Source organism: Ahaetulla prasina, chromosome 1, assembly GCF_028640845.1.
Source record: "Ahaetulla prasina isolate Xishuangbanna chromosome 1, ASM2864084v1, whole genome shotgun sequence".
In the NCBI taxonomy this organism is placed as follows: domain Eukaryota; kingdom Metazoa; phylum Chordata; class Lepidosauria; order Squamata; family Colubridae; genus Ahaetulla; species Ahaetulla prasina.
In genome coordinates, this window is record NC_080539.1 from 361,002,117 (window position 1) to 361,016,530 (window position 14,414).

At 41.0% G+C, this 14,414-nt stretch overlaps 1 protein-coding gene across 2 annotated transcripts in view; it reads left to right on the forward strand.

The window, feature by feature from the left end:
- ARID3A (AT-rich interaction domain 3A) overlaps window positions 1-14,414 on the forward strand; it is a 91,911-nt gene that overhangs the window by 48,368 nt on the left and 29,129 nt on the right. For both annotated transcript variants that reach the window (XM_058163324.1, XM_058163325.1), the window contains exon 4: window positions 12,799-12,871. In XM_058163324.1, the coding sequence (XP_058019307.1) occupies window positions 12,799-12,871 (73 nt within the window). The remainder of the gene's footprint in view (window positions 1-12,798; window positions 12,872-14,414) is intronic.

Below are 14,414 nucleotides of genomic sequence, written 5' to 3' on the forward strand. Positions count from 1 at the left end.
GGAGTGGTGTATACATTATTTAAATTAAAGACTTCAGGGCTGGTTTTAAAAGTTACTAATGACATAGGGAGATGAATGGACAAAAATATTTTGCATAATACTGAAACTCTTTATGGTCTCTTATTGAAACAAATTGGTAACGGCTGTCATACAAGATAAAGATTAAAAGGGCCTTCGAGATCATTTAGTCCAACCCTTTTCCCAGTGCAGGAATCCACCACTAAACAACATCCTTCCATCTAGCCTCCACTTAGCCACTTCTCAACACTGTTCCATTGTTGAACAATTCTTACAATTGGAGATTTTTCCTTGATATTTGACTGATTTTTTTTTAAAGGCAAAGGCTTCCCTTGTCCAGTCATGTCAGACTCTTAATGGACGGTGCTCATTTCCATTTCCTAGCCAAGGGAGCCAGCATTGTCCGAAGATGCTTCTGTGATCATGTGGCTGGCATGCCTATGCCGAAGTGCACAGAACGCTCTTACCTTCAAAGTGGTACCTATTGATCTACTTGCATTTTCATGGTTCCAAACTGCTAGGTTGGCAGGAGTTGGGGCAGGAACGGGAGTTTCCCCCATAACATGATACGCGGGTTTCAAACTGCCGACCTTTCAGTCAGCGTCAAAGTGTCTTAACTGCTTGGCCACTGTAGGCCACCGTACCACTTCCTTATAATTTAAGCTTCTCCAGGCTAAACATACTAAGTGTCTCCAACCATTCCCCATACATTTTTCAGGCTCCTTACCATATCGTTAGCTATAGTTTATCAGAGCCTTTGCAAAAGTTGGGCACAAGCTTTAACATCTTTTGACACATTTTAGGCATTTGCTTTTGTTGTAGGGATATTATACTCTTTATTCATGCTCGGCTTGTGATCTGTCAGGACAGCCAGATTCCTTTTGTAAGAATAGCTCCCCAATAAGGTCGTGTCCATCCTTCACTCATGTCTTTGATTTTTGGGAGCCAGTGTAGGACTCTGCATTTATCCAGTTGAAATGCTGATTTCTGGGCATGCCAGGATCCTTCTGGATCTTGATGCTGCCCTTCAAGGTGTTTGTTGTACCTCCTATTGTTGTGCCATCTGCAGATGTGATCTTTTTTATGACCCCTCGCCCAAGTCATTTATTTAGGGAAACAAAAGGCGCTATTCTTTCCCAGAGTACTGAATCAGCTTGTGAGATTCACTGACACAAGATGTGCTGGTTACCTTTAAAAATAGGAAAGACAAATTCATGGGGAAAAGTGTCAGTAGAATCTTTTTAGCTGTTTGGAAGCTTCTTGTTTAGAAGCTGTCTACCTCAGAAATGCCTGTTTTAAGAACCCTGGTAGCAAGACCTGACCTGTTGTTGCTGTTATATTCTTAAGTTTGAGAGCACATAGAGAAGCTGGGAACATGAGTAACTATCGTATTGTTAAGGAGAATCAATGAATTTGTAAGTTAGTAAGATTTCCCCAGAATGCAGTGGAACAGTTCCAAAGACTGTGTCCCTTGGAGCCCAGATTGAGGCTTTCATAATCCATACTATTGAAGATTCAGCTCTAGGATCAACCCTCTACACATACTACCTGGTAGAAGTCATGGACAATTAACCAGTGGCATGGCTTGCTTTCAGAAGTTGCGGGTGTTCCATCACTGGAGGTTGTAAAGAAGAGACTGGACAACCATTTGTCTGAAATGGTATAGGGTCTCCTACTTGAGCAAAAGACCCTATAGAAGACCTCCAGGGTCCCTTCCAACTCTGTTATCCCTCCAAGTGATCCATTGGATTACTGCTGGGATAGGCCTCTTTGCATGTCAGTAGTGACCTTCAAGTGACCACTTGGCTGCAACAAGATGGATTTTTTACCCCATCAGAGCTTTCTGAAATGTGTGTGCATGGTGAAAGGAGCCTGCTGGTTGGGATGAGGGGAGTGACATTTTAAAAATCGGCCCCAGCTAAGGGGATGGGCGCCCAGCACACCTGCTCACTTCAGTCCCCTGGCGTAACAGGAAGCAGCCCTTGAAACTGCAGCTTAACGGGCTTCTTGGTTTCGCATGTAACCTGATACGCAAATAGCTTTTCAGTTCCTCAATTTTTATTATCTTTTTTCCCCAGCCTTCTCTTCTGATATCTGAGCTTTTGAGCAATACTAATTTGAATATTTTGCTGTTAGTCCCCGCACAAAGAAAGATGTGATATCCGTATTCCGGATATTATTCTTGTCTTTTCATTCCCCCTGCTTTTCTCTTTGGACTTGTAAATATGCATGTAGAGCAATCTCTGGGTTGTTAGATGTCATATTTTGCTGCTTGCTGTCCTGCTTTTTTCTCATTAAAAAAGGCTAACTGTCTTCTATTCACTGGTGGGTTTTAGGTTTTGTTTTTTTTTCCCCAGAAAAAAAAAACTTGTTTGGTGCTTCTCTCAGAAGAGCTGCTGTTCTATTGTCTTTCCAGTTAAAATACCTGCTTGGGCCAATATCTCATTCAGAAATATGAGAAAAGAACTGCTAGCAAAAATGGAGCCACTTCTTTACACTGAAAACAACAGTCAGTTTGCTGTTTGAATGTTTTGAGCAATGCTGACTTGAGTTACTCTTTAATGACATTCTTGAAGAGCAACAGCAGGGAAATTCCTTCTCCAAGATGTGGATGCAGTGGTCAGATTTAAATAATTGCATTTGTTTAAAAGTTGCACTGACACCCCACCCCCAAATAGTGGGGCTAAAGTATAGGCATTATACTATCTGCTCGCTCCTTTATGCAATGTGTCCTTACTGTCTGGGGACATGGCTGTGGAAAGAAAAGGCTAATTTGATATATGGTGTCCCCCCCCCCATCTCCTTACATAGAGGCTGTCATTATTTTGCCTTTTATCCTCAGTACTGCTGTGGCTAAGATGCTGAGTTTGTCAATCAAAAGTTTGGCAGGTCAGTGGTTCAAATCCCTAGTGCCGCGTAACGGAGTGAGCTCCCATTACTTGTACCAGCTTTTGCCAACCTATCAGTTCGAAAGCACGTAAAAAATGCAAGTAGAAAAATAGGGACCACCTTTGGTGGGAAGATAACAGCATTCCGTGCACTTTTGGCATTGAGTCATGCCAGCCACTTAACCATGCAGATGTCTTCGGACAATGCTGGCTCTTCAGCTTTGAAACGGAGATGAGCACCGCCCCCTAGAGTCAGGAACCTTTACCTTTACTGCTGTGGCATCGTCCTGCTTGCAGTGTTTCTATAGCTAAACATGTTATTTTTGCTCCAGTGCATTGATGCTGCTCTCTTGGAGTGTTCAGAATTTATCTTTTAACAGTTGTCACCAAGACCCTTATTTTCTGTTTTCTCTCCCACTATATTTATTTATTTATGAAGTTTAATTGCTGCTCATCTCAGATCCAATGATTCTTGGCAGCTTAGAACATTAAAAAACAAACAAACATTGAAAAGCATTAAAAACATCCATCGTAAAAAGCACAGCAGATAAAAACATTAACAGATAAAATCATGGACACAAGATGGCAAAGGGGTCCTTGAATGGCTCAGACTGCTAAGACAGTCTGTTATTAACAGCAGCTGCTTGCAATTACTGCAGGTTCAAGCCCCACCAGGCCCAAGGTTGACTCAGCCTTCCATCCTTTATAAGGTAGGTAAAATGAGGACCCAGATTGTTGGGGGCAATAAGTTGACTTTGTATATAATATACAAATGGATGAAGACTATTGCTTGACATAGTGTAAGCCGGCCTGAGTCTTCGGAGAAGGGCGGGATATAAATGCAAATAAAAAAAAAGAAAGAAAGCCGGACATATCCAGGGGAGTAGGGGGAATGGGACAGGTGGGGTTGAATTTTAGTCAACTACATCCAGTATGAAGCTCCCCCATTCCCAATGGGCAATGGCAGAGCTAGGTCTTAAGGCTCTTTCAAAAAGTCAGGAGGATGGGAACCAATATCACCTCAAGGTGTAAGATGTTCCACACCGCAGGAGCCACAGCAGACAAGGGTCTTCTCTTGGATCCCACCAGCTGAAACTTCTTGGCTGATAGGACCCACAGAATGTCCTTTGCTGGCACTGGTAGGGCGGGCCACTCCCATTGGGGTGAGACTGGCTCCATGCCATGCAGAGTTTAAAGGTGGATGACCAAGACCTTGAACTGCATCTGGAAACAGACCGGCAACCAGTGCAGCTGGTGAAGCAGTGGCGTAACATGGCCACTCTAGGGACCCTAAGAATTGCATGCGCCACCACACTGCACCACCTGTGGCTTACGAATGCTCTTCAAGGGTAGCCCCATGTAAGCGCATGATCATTAAGTACTTTCCATCTGTGGGCAGTAAAGTATCTGTCAGTTTCGGAAGGCAATTTTCTTTTCGCTTCTTAACTGCCACATATTTTATCTGGGGAAGTTGGGGGGGTTGTTGTTGTTGGAGCGGTAGAAAGTTAGTCATAACAACATTCTGTATTCAAGGACATCCTGGATCTGCCAGAGACTGCCTGAAGATTGCATCCAGTTGAGTGTGAAGAGTTGATTGGATAATGTGATGAACTTGTGGGTGTGAGGCAGGGCTGTGAACTGTCAACTGGGTGTGGAAAACCTGGAAGCTTTCAGTTTTGGGTCTTCCCAGCTGTTGAACTTGAACTCTGGGAGTTGAAATCCACAAGTCTTAAAGTTGCCAAGGTTGGAGACCCCTGGTCTAATAGATCAAGGTGCTGGACTAAGAGCAGGCAGACCAAAGTTCTAGCTCCTCTTGACACTCAATTGAATGACTCTGGTATAGATAGTGTCAGTTTTGGAAGGCAATTTTCTTTTTGCTTCTTAACTGCCACATATTTTACTTGGGGAAGTTGGGAGGGGGTTGGTGTTGGAGCGGTAGAAAGTTAGTCATAACAACATTCCGTATTCAAGGACTTTTGCCTGCATCTGATGTCGACTGCCTGAAGATTGTATCCAGTTGAGTGTGAAGAGTTGATTGGACAATGTGATGAACTTGTGGGTGTGGGGCAGGGCTGTGAACTGTCAACTGGGTGTGGAAAACCTGAAAGCTTTCAGTTTCGGGTTTTCCCAGCTGTGCCAACATGACATCTCTAATAAATTGGAACTTTGATGAACCTCAAGCCTCAGAGCCTTATTTTGTTGGGGGTGTTCCTTGGAACCCTGACAGTATTGAAATACACGCCAGGTGGAGATGAAAGGAGCACATTGAGGACATGTTGGGTTGGGCAAGCCAGATGTAATATGTGCATTGTCTCATGTAAATGTGTGTTTGTAAAGACATGCATCACAATAGAGGCTCTTTCCTGGAGGATAAGATCTAGTTGATTCTCCGCTGAATGTAGTTTTGTGTATTGTGAAAAGACTCTTTATTTCTCAGCTGTTACTCTTTGAACATTTGTAATCTCCACCTCCTCACAACCACCCTGAAAAATAAGTAGGCCCAGACAAAATTGACCCATTGTATTGAGATTTAACCCAGGCCTTCTTCCCCATCTCCCTCCCACTTTTAAATTTATGTTGCTTGGCCCTTAAATAGTCTGTGTACGAAGCAGCCTTGAATGGGCCTCTGCCAAATTCTTGCTATTAGTAGTTTGAGTGACTAAACAAAAGCTTATTCACTTATGTATTTCAAATTTCTCTACCCCATACCAGGGATTAATCACATATTTCCTTTCAGTTCTGCTTCCATTTTCCTATTACTATTATTTGTTATCAATTTGAATCAATATAGTCCACTGAAAATTATGGGCTATAATTTACAATGCCAATCTAGCGAGGGTTTGTAGATAGATTTTTTTTTCTTCATGTTCCCAGTCTTGGGTGGAGAGAAGGACTATCTGTCAGGGTTCCAAGGAACACCCCCAACGAAATAAAGCTCTGAGGCCTGAGGTTCCTCAAAGTTCCAATTTATTAGAGATGTCATGTTGGCACAGCTGGGAAAACCCAAAACTGAAAGCTTCCAGGTTTTCCACACCCAGTTGACAGTTCACAGCCCTGCCCCACACCCACAAGTTCATCACATTGTCCAATCAACTCTTCACACTCAACTGGATACAATCTTCAGGCAGTCGACATCAGATGCAGGCAAAAGTCCTTGAATATGGAATGTTGTTATGACTAACTTTCTACCGCTCCAACAACAACCCCCTCCCAACTTCCCCAGGTAAAATATGTGGCAGTTAAGAAGTAAAAAGAAAATTGCCTTCCAAAACTGACACTATCTATACCAGAGTCATTCAATTGAGTGTCAAGAGGAGCTGCCTGCTCTTAGTCCAGCACCTTGAACTACTAGACCAGGGGTCTCCAACCTTGGCAACTTTAAGACTTGTGGATTTCAACTCCCAGAGTTCAAGTCAACTCTGGGAGTTGAAATCCACAAGTCTTAAAGTTGCCAAGGTTAGAGACCCTTGTACTAGACTGCACTGGCTATCATCCATTTTCATACATATCATACATACATACATGTCATACATATCATACATGTATCTGTGTACACTTTCTACCTGTAAATGGCACACCTCCTTTATATAGAGGACTTTTCTGGTTGTCTTTAATGCCACTTAAAAATAATATAATAATAATAACAACAGAGTTGGAAGGGACCTTGAAGGCCTTCTAGTCCAACCCCCTGCCTAGGCAGGAAACCCTACACCATTTCAGACAAATGGTTATCCAATATTTTCTTTAAAATTTCCAGTATTGGAGCATTCACAACTTCTGCAGGCAAGTTCTTCCACTTATTGATTGTTCTGTCAGGAAATTTCTCCTTAGTTCTAAGTTGCTTCTCTCCTTGATTAATTTCCACCCATTGCTTCTTGTCCTGCCCTCAGGTGCTTTGGAGAATAGTTTGACTCCCTCTTCTTTGTGGCAACCCCTGAGATATTGGAACACTGCTATCATGTCTCCCCTAGTCCTTCTTTTTGTTAAACTAGACATACCCAGTTCCTGCAACCATTCTTCATATGTTTTAACCTCCAGTCCCCTAATCATCTTTGTTGCTCTTCTCTACCCTCTTTCTAGAGTCTCAGCATCTTTCCTCTCCAGTTGTCTTCCTCTTTTCCGAGGTCAGCTTGCCAGGCAGTCAAGGGCTGGCAATTGTGAATTTTTCTCCTGATGATCAACCATATGTTCTTCACGTGTTTGTGGGGTTTTGTTTTTTTAAGCAGATATTTATCTATCAGACAAATTTCCTTTTGTTTCGTGAGCCCCACTTGTTCATGAAAAGCAAAGACTCAAAAAAGGTGGGAAGAGAGCGAACACGCAAACACACCCAGAAACGGTTCTTATAAATGACCAAGTTGGAATGAAACCAATTCAGAAACAGGATGAAGCTTTTTAAAAAAACAAAAACAAAAACCAAGATTGAATGGGTAAATGGCCTGTCTTTTTTCTTCTTGTCTTCTGCAGCCTGATAAAAATTAGAAAAGAATTTATTATGTCAGTGTTAAGGCTGGAAAATAGTGTTCCTGAGCTACTTACCTTTTTCCTGTGCAATGGAAGATTGACTGGAAGCAAGGGCCTTCGTACCCCTTTCCCAGCCCTGGTTTCTTCAGCACCCGTACACATTCTTTTATAGTCCTTTATTTCCATGAGGTAGGCATGGTGCACATTCTTTCCCAACAGATATGTTAGATTTCAACTCCCAGACTCCCTCCCCTAATTGGAGAGCCAATGGAAATTGACTTGAATGCTTCAAGGTTACAAAAGACAGGTAAAAAGATTTCTATCATCCCACTGGAGCTCTAGCACAGATCCTCCAGTCCAGCCCGGTCCATTTTAAAATCCAGCCTTTTCATTGCTGGCATCTGTCTCTCTCACACACACGGATTGAGAAATGTGGCACTTTCCAGATGACTAGAATAGAATTTTTTTTATTGGCCAAGTGTGATTGGACACACAAGGAATTTGTCCTGGTGCATATGCTTTCAGTGTACACAAAAGAAAAGATACGTTCATCAAGGTACAATATTTACAACACAAATGATGGTCAATATATCAATATAAATCATAAGGATTGCTAGCAACAAAGTTACAGTCATACAGTCATAAGTGGAAAGAGATTGGTGATGGGAACGATGAGAAGATTAATAGTAGTGCAGATTTAGTAAATAGTTTGACAGTGTTGAGGGAATTATTTGTTTAGCAGAGTGATGGCCTTTGGGAAAAAACTGTTCTTGTGTCTAGTTGTTCTGGTGTGCAGTACTCTATAGCGTCGTTTTGAGGGTAGGAGTTGAAACAGTTTATGTCCTGGATGTGAGGGATCTGTAAATATTTTCACGGCCCTCTTCTTGATTCGTGCAATATACAGGTCCTCAATGGAAGGCAGGTTGGTAGCCATTGTTTTTTCTGCAGTTCTAATTATCCTCTGAAGTCTGTGTCTTTCTTGTTGGGTTGCAGAACCGAACCAGACAGTTATAGAGGTGCAAATGACAGACTCAATAATTCCTCTGTAGAACTGAATCAGCAGCTCCTTGGGCAGTTTGAGCTTTCTGAGTTGGCGCAGAAAGAACATTCTTTGTTGTCCTTTTTTGATGATATTTTTGATGTTAGCAGGGCTCTCCAACCTTGGCAACTTTTAGACTTGTGGACTGGAACTCTGGGAGTTGAAGTCCACAAGTCTGAAAGGTGCCAAGGTTGGAAACCCCTGGACTAGGGCAGTGGTTCTCAATGTGGGCTATGTGATCCCCCAAGGGTACCACACCATATTTCTAGAGTCACAGGCATTTCATGGTACAGTTTAGACTTTAGAATATAGGTAGCCCTAAACTTACAACCACAAATGAGCCCAAAATTCCTGTTGCTAATTGAGATATTTGTTAAGTGAGTTTTGCTCCATTTTATGACTTTCCTTGCCATAGGTGTTAAGTGAATCACAGCAGTTGATTGACTTTTCTTATCAGAAGATTGCAAAAGCTGAACACATGGTTGACCCTGGGACACTGCAATATACGCCAGTTGCCAAGCATCCAAATTTTGATCATGCAACCATGGGGATGCCGCAATGGTCATAAGTGTGAAAAACGGTCATAAGTCACTTTTTTCAATGCCATTATCTTTGAATGGTCACTAAACAAACTGTTGTAATTTCGAGGACTACCTGTAATAATAAACAATGCAAATGATCAAGTAACTTTTTTTCCTAGCTTAGAGAAATTTATGAGGGGAGACGCAGAGATAAATTAGGCTCAGAAGTGGTGCCTGAATACGAAAGGTTGGGAATTCCTGGACTTGGGAATGCCAACTCCCAAATCCCAGGCTAACATGGCCAGAGGAATCTCCTGGAGAAATAATTTCAACATGATCTCAGATAAGCTGATTCTGGAAATATGATGCCTTCTCTTTGGAATGTTTGAGCACCTATACTTTGTTGGAAGGGGTGCAAATCTCAGTTGACTTAGTTTGATGTGATTTTTCATTTAGAGTATCTGCAGGGATTTATGTTAAAGAGCGCTGGGCTGCTAGGCACAATTTTTATTGCTTATTCTTTTAAGCCCTAAATGGACAGTATCAAGGGCCTGCCAAATGTAGGCCCTGGTTTGTCTCAGGAAAGTGCAGAGGTTTTCCATTTGTCCCATCCAGAAGAGCTGGATTGATACGGAAGGGAGATATTTCCATTTTAAATGTTCTAAATGTTTGCATTCAAGCTGCGGAAATCTCACTTCCATAATTTAGTGTGTATTAGTACTCTGCTGTTGTTGTTATGTGCTTACCAGTGGTGGAATCTTCCCATTTTGCTTGGTACATGACTTTTCTGCTATTTGTTGATTTATTTGCTTAGTATTTGCTTAGTCTATTTTATCAGTGCTGTTATTAATTTGGAAACTTATTCCATTTTTTTTGGAACTGGTTCAAATTCATTTAATTCAATACCTTCAACTATAATAAGTATTTTCACTGTCTTTCTCCACATCTCCCAGAATCTTTCCGTTGATAGATTCTGGTAAAATTATCTAGTTAAACGTTTCAGACAAGATGGGTCCTACAGATTGGATCTATCGAAGGGCTGTAATCATGTGCAGTGTCAAAATTTATGTGGGGTGATGTGATGAGGACAAGCTGAGGCCATCCAAGCTCAGCAGCTGGTCCAGCAAGGAACATTCTTGCTGATTGAAGGCTATTAATAGTTGGGAATTGAGAACAGTGGGGCACACATGTTCTACACATCAGGGGCAGAGCGTTCCTGCATGCAAAGGGAATTGTTGCACCAAAGGATCTATATGATATACCGATGACAAAGCAGTTGCTCGCTCAGCTTATGCAAAGGAAAAGTGTGCTCCAATTTAGTTGGTGCATAATGGAACACATGTTTTTCTGGCTAGCAGGTGGTCCGCGTTTTTTTTTCTTTCTCAATTTCACATTCCGCTTGAAAACTATTAAAGAAAGATGCAAGCGAACTTTTTGTTTTGTTTGTGCTCCGTTCCTGCAGTGATGCAAAATTCCATCATAGTGTAGCAGATGGAATTAATCTGTGGGGTAGAAAAACAGATTGTGTTTATTTCTTTAGCTGTATGACATTGCCTCCCATATATTCAGTTCAGCTTAAAATTCAACTTTTTCATTGCTCACGCATGCAGAAGCAAACTAGACATGCCTTCTTTTTATTTGTCCTTCCTATGTTGTAATGTGAGTTTTCCAGAAAATTTTGAATTGGGAAGAAAAGGTTTAAAAATTTTAAATCTTGGCTTCTACATCTTGCCTTCCTCATCATGTTAACATCTCACATTTTCCCCAGCCATTTAATATTTCGCATTTTAGGTAATTAGGGAGAATGCAGGATTATAAAATGAGACCTTTGGAAAATATAGAGCAGGAAAGCAAAAAGTGGGGAGTGGAAGTTTTGTAGATGCACCAGCTTCCCTTTTGTGGCTCACCCCCCCACAAGTGGAGAGGCAATAATTTGGGTTTTGATTCATAACATAACATAACATAACATAACATAACATAACATAACATAACATAACATAACATAACATAACATAACATAACATAGTTGGAAGGGACCTTTTCATTAAACTAGACATACCGAGTTCCTGCAACCGTTCTGCATATGTTTTAGCCTCCAGTCCCCTAATCATCTTTGTTGCTCTTCTCTGCCCTCTGTCTCAACATCTTTTTTACATCGTGGCGAGTCTCAACATCTTTTTACATCGTACATTCGTTTTGGTTTGCAATTTTTAGGAACTAGTGATGGGATTAAGAGACAGAGGATAGAGATTATCTCATTGAATTCGTTCAGATCTTACATATCTACATTTCCTTCCAATTGATTTTGGTGAATTTTTGCTGGGACTTTAAGAAATTATCTGTACATGACATGAGTTCAGAGGAAATGGGCATAAATTGGCATACAAATGAAAACTTTTTTTAAAAGGTTGGTATGTATTCCAATATAGCATTATTGCTGAAAAGGCATTTTCCGGCTCATGTTTTAGAGCAGGGGTCTCCAACCTTGGTCCCTCAGCCAGCAAAGCTGGGAGTTGAAATCCACAAGTCTTAAAGGGACCAAGATTGGAGACCCCTGTTTTAGAGAAGGTTGGTTCGTTCCAAGATGTGCTTCTAACTACTGTAGGTTATTTTGCATGTCCTGATTTTTAAAGGGACATGAGTATTGAGTATTATTATGGTATAACAAAGGGATTGCAAACTTTTCCTTACTGAAGGTCAAAACAAATGTTTAAATAATTTTTTAAAAAATGAAAATATTGCTATTTCACTCATATCATCCTGGGTGATTACTGAAGTCTTGCATGATTCTCATGCAATCTCAATTTCAACACTGAAATTTTGCGAGAATTAGCAATCCCATAAAGCATTTCAACATATTAGAAAAATACTTTGATTTCTGCATGCCATAGATGCCATCTAGGAATATTGCAAGTATCTTATTGCCTACAACATTGTCACCTTCTTCCATAGTAACTAAAAGAGAAGAAATATCCAAGGATACAATATTGTTGTTTATTCCAAAACCTTTGCAGCTCTTGCCATTTCTTAACTTAAAAGCTTGACTTAGACTGGCATTTCCATTAATTTGCAATAGTTTTGATCAAACAATTAAAAAAAACTACTCTGTAATTAATTGGCCAAGGGGGGAGGGTGCCTTCTATTTTTTGAATGTCGAACATTTAAAAATATGTGGCCTCATGGGTAATCTCTGCTCACAGAATTAGGTAGGCAAGAAATCCAGAATGGACCAAATGGAGGAGTTTATTCTGTTGCTTGGCTGTCCCTTGAAAGAAAGCAGATTTCTCTTTGCCAGTTGGTGAGAGGAAGGAGGAGGAGGAGGTCCTAGAAAGCAGATGAGACGGTGGTTAGAAAATTAGCTGTGTGCCTCGTGTGTGTTTGTCTGCTGTTATGCTGGTGACTCCATTGCTCATGCCATTGCAAATTGCTGATCTTGCAGTTTGTAATAGCTGTAGAATGTCTCATTAGAAAAAGGAGTTTAGTAGGAGTTGAGGCTTGGCTAAATTGCTGCAACCTCTGAACCAAGCCAGGGAGTTCAGGCTTTATTTAAAAAAAAACACACCTCTGTATGTGCACATAAGCACATAAAAACCTAGAAACTTAACAGGGTTATTATCCATAAAGAATAATTTTAAGAAGAATCAGATCTGTGATTAGTCTACATTCCCACAGTATTCTAATAACTACTCTTAACAACAGATTCACCCCTGGGTGCCCTGCGTATGTGCTAGCTTCAATGGGCTAGTTGTCTACATTATACAAGAAATGTTGGAGAAGTTAGAGAAAAGTGTCTGAAGCAATTTTATTTTTGTCTCCTGATTTTTTTTCTTTATTTTTTTCCCCTCCCTCCCTCTCTCTCTCACTACAGTTATATGAACTTGATGGAGATCCGAAAAGGAAAGAATTCCTCGATGACCTCTTCAGTTTTATGCAGAAACGAGGTGAGCTTCCTTTCCTAACTACATCCCATGCTACAGATGATCTTTTAGGGCTCTTGCCAAGTTCAGAGGCAGAGAGAATGGGAGAGGGGTAGATTCCCACCAGTCCATAATTGGATGATTCTTCCAGAATTGAGGAAGGAATGTAGCTTTGAATGTAGAAGGCTCCTCGATTCCCAGTTTTCAAAGATCAGATATAAGAGATGGGAATGGCCTCCGTCTTCTTGATCCTATGGAAGATGCTGCTAGTTAAAATACTTGGATTAAAAAGAACAGTGAATTGACCACAAATGGATAGATGAACAAATTTGTGCTTGATACTTCTGTTGACCCAGTTCCTTTGAACCATGGTGAGTAACTGATGAGAAAGCCAGCACCAGATTATTGAGAAAACCAAGATGGGGCCCAGTTATTCCAGGAGCAGCCCTCTTGGCCGGCATCTTTAACGTATATATAATGGCTGATAAATGGAGAGAGATTTTGTATTTTTATTTCATTTTTTTGGCATCTGTGGCTCAGTTACAATCAGAGTTGCTATGGGTATAATGGGAAAGGCTTAGTGCAGAGTTCTCCAACATTTCCGGCTTTGGGTACCAGGTTGGGGGGGTTGGTTTGCACAATTGGTCAGCAAATGTGCGCAGCTCCATTTGCACAAGCGGCATACACGCATGCTCACCAGCTGTTTCCATAGCCCAGTTGCACCCCCTCACGGCCCACAGGTTGGGGACCCCTGGCTTAGCGTTCCTTTTGTCCCCGTTTCTCCCTTTTCTTGGGCCTGCAAGAGAGGGGTTGTATAATCAATGAGAAAAAAAAATCAAAATTTAGATGGTCTGACTAGAATAGTGGTCTGCAAACTTGGCTCTTTTAAGACTTGTGGACTTCAACTCCCAAAGCTGGCTGAAGAACTCTGGGAGTTGAAGTCCACAAGTCTTAAAAGAGCCAAGTTTGCAGACCTCTGGACTAGAACAAGCCCAGTTTTGCATTTTGGCTTACTTGCATTTTCTCCAAGACTCTGTGTGCATAAAGCAAACCTGACTTAAATGGCTTAGCTTAGCATGTTGTCTGAATGGCCCCTGTTTTGCATACGTGCAGACAGTGGTCTTTGCCTTTATCAATAAAGCGAGACTATATTAATGATCATACTCATCTGATGAGGGATTATGGGATGGATGTTTAGGAACAAACCGCTCAGAAATGTAGAGAATCGTTGCCACACAGATCCTGGGATTTGTGCTGATGGCAGGAAGAACGTCTGGCCACTAATTTAAAACAATCCTTATATAAATAGTTGTATAAATAAAGATTTGCATTCTGTGCAAATTCTATAATTACATTCTGTAATTATTCTGATGTCCCAGTCAGTTACGTTCCACTTAAATTTCAAACCAAAATCTGGATTTTTACCATGAAACAAATTTTGTCTGTCAATTCTGTTATTTTCTGAAATGGAAATAATGCAGGTTCACCATACCATCTAATTAACCAATTTATTATTTTGGAAGAATTCAAAGAGCTCCTCAAATTAGTGAACAGAGAAAAGGTACAT